This window comes from Nematolebias whitei, chromosome 1 (assembly GCF_014905685.2).
Source record: "Nematolebias whitei isolate Nwh7 chromosome 1, NemWhi1, whole genome shotgun sequence".
NCBI classification, from domain to species: Eukaryota; Metazoa; Chordata; class Actinopteri; order Cyprinodontiformes; family Rivulidae; genus Nematolebias; species Nematolebias whitei.
The window spans coordinates 36,894,658-36,896,966 of record NC_056498.1 but is presented as its reverse complement, the minus strand read 5'-3'; the positions used below and the strand labels follow the sequence as shown (position 1 = coordinate 36,896,966).

General features: G+C 46.9%; 1 protein-coding gene across 1 annotated transcript in view; it reads left to right on the top strand.

Annotated features, from left to right (window-relative positions):
- The window catches only part of dnah2 (dynein, axonemal, heavy chain 2), a 121,179-nt gene that overhangs the window by 102,761 nt on the left and 16,109 nt on the right, over positions 1-2,309 (top strand). The window contains exons 63-64 of the mRNA XM_037677468.1: positions 148-332; positions 987-1,221. Of these exons, the coding sequence (XP_037533396.1) occupies positions 148-332; positions 987-1,221 (420 nt within the window). The remainder of the gene's footprint in view (positions 1-147; positions 333-986; positions 1,222-2,309) is intronic.

Sequence of the window (2,309 nt, the reverse complement as noted above, 5' to 3'; positions counted from 1 at the left end):
TGTATCTTCATAAACGTTCACACAATAATCCAACAGCCTTTCTCTCTGTCGTTTCCACCCCCTCTACAATAGAAATATTTCACCTTCCACAAGTCCTTTGTGTTCCTGTCTCTTTAAAGTCAAGTTGAAGGTCCTGTTCTCCTTTAGGTGAGTGAGAATCTGCTCTGTCTGTATCTGGATAAATACAAGGAGATTCCCTGGGACGCCCTCAAGTACCTTATCGCCGACGTCAGCTACGGTGGTCACGTCACCGACGACTGGGACCGACGCCTTCTGACCACCTACATCAACGACTACTTCTGTGACGCTGCCATCAACCAGCCGCACTTCAAGTAAGACCACCTCCTTATTTATCTGATGCTCAGAAATGTTTGAATTTTAAATTATTCTTCTCATAATTTGGCTTATTAAGTATTTATGTCCAAAGCAGATGTTTTAAAGGTGATGCGGTTCTTTCTTGATGGAAACTCTTCGCCGTGAACAGAGCGCTAGCACCACCAAGAGGACAAGCAGAATATTACACCGAGACCAGCACTGATCACCTGTTATCTTTTGTTCTCTTTCTCATTACTTATGAATTTTAAAAAGACCATGCAAACGTTTACCAAAGACACTTTAAGCATTACATTTGTGCACGTAAAAACACTGGTTTGTTGTCAGCTCTGCTCAAAGTATTGCATCTGAGCCCAGCAAAACCATCATTTTACTGTCCTCACTGCACTAACACTTGAGCTTTTTTGTAATTTGCGATACAACAGTCGTTGTTTATTCTACACTTGATTATTGTTTGGTTTGATGAAAACCTGTACAGAGAAAGCAGGTCGTGAGTTCTTGTGTTACAAGGAAATAAATACTCCTAAAAATGTGTTGTTGGCTTTTAACCGCTAGTCTCACAACACAGTCTTAGTAGTATTCTGTATTCAGAAGCAAACGGCAAATATTTGCTCGTGTTTTTATTAAGTCTTTCATTGTTTTTTATATCTCAGGTTATCAGTTCTACCCACCTATCATATACCCACCGAGGACTCCCACTCAGCGCACCAGAACCACATCACCAAGCTGCCGTCCACCGAGCATCCAGAGGTGTTCGGCCAGCACCCCAACGCTGACATCGCAAGCCAGATCGCCGAGAGCAGGACTCTGTTCGACACCCTGCTGTCCCTGCAGCCGCAGGTCACCAGCGCCACCACGGCAGGGACCAGGCCCAGCAGAGAGGACACGGTGAGGACGAGTTAAAACACCGAACATTACATTCACGTATACAGTACCGTCATTTCTGGACTGTAAGCTGCTACTTTTTTCACAGCCTTTGAACCCCGCAGCTTAAACAATTTATGGATTTTTATTAACGGGCTTCAAACATTTAGCGTCGTCACACCCGGGTGCTCACAGAGCTGCCCAGTACACGACTCTCTTGGAGGATGGGTCTTCGTGACTCACTACCTGTATAAATAAAGGTTAAAAAAAATTTGACCATGAAAGGGGGGACAGGGGGAGAGAAGGGGGGGGGGGATTCCCCCTCCCTCCCCGTGAGGTGGGACTCCCCTGCATGCAAAGAGCAACTTTTGCTCTGCTGCCAGTGGAGCGAGCAGGAGGAAGATGACGATAACGATCGGGGACTTCCTGGTAGTTTACTGTATTTATTACCAGCCGTGTTACCGGCTGTGTTCAGACAAAAAAACATTTACTGTACGTATCCGAGTTAACACTACGTATTCAGTGTTTCCTCTAAATCAGCTCCGCTGGCGGGGAGCTTGTGTTTTTTTTTGTTTTGTTTTTTGTCGGGGGGCCTCACGTCTGTGTTGCCCACCTGCTAGCTTAGTGCTATGTTGCTGCCGGTAATTGTCAACGTGGGGAGGATGGTTAGCGGAGCAGAGCAGTACGTCTGTAGCATTTTGGCTAGCGCGTTTGTATTGCCGGTTCCAATCCCGGCCAGGACCTTTCTGGGTGGAGTTTGCATGTACTCTCCGTGCTGCACGGGTTTTCTCCGGGTACACCAGTTTCCTCCCACAGACCAAAAACATCCATGTTGGGCTGATTGGTGACTCTAAATTGTCCCTAGGTGAGAGAGAGAGAGTGAATGGTTGTTTGTCTCGTTTGACTCTTATGTCCCTGTGATGGACTGGAGACTTGTCCAGGTGTCCCCCGCCTCTCGCACAGTGACTGCTGGATATGAGCACCAAAAAGGAAGAGGGAGGGAGGGAGGGAGGGATGGATGCATGGATGGATGGATAGTTGCATGGATGGATGGATAGTTACATGGATGGATGGATGGATGGTTGCATGGATGGTTGCATGGATGGATGGAT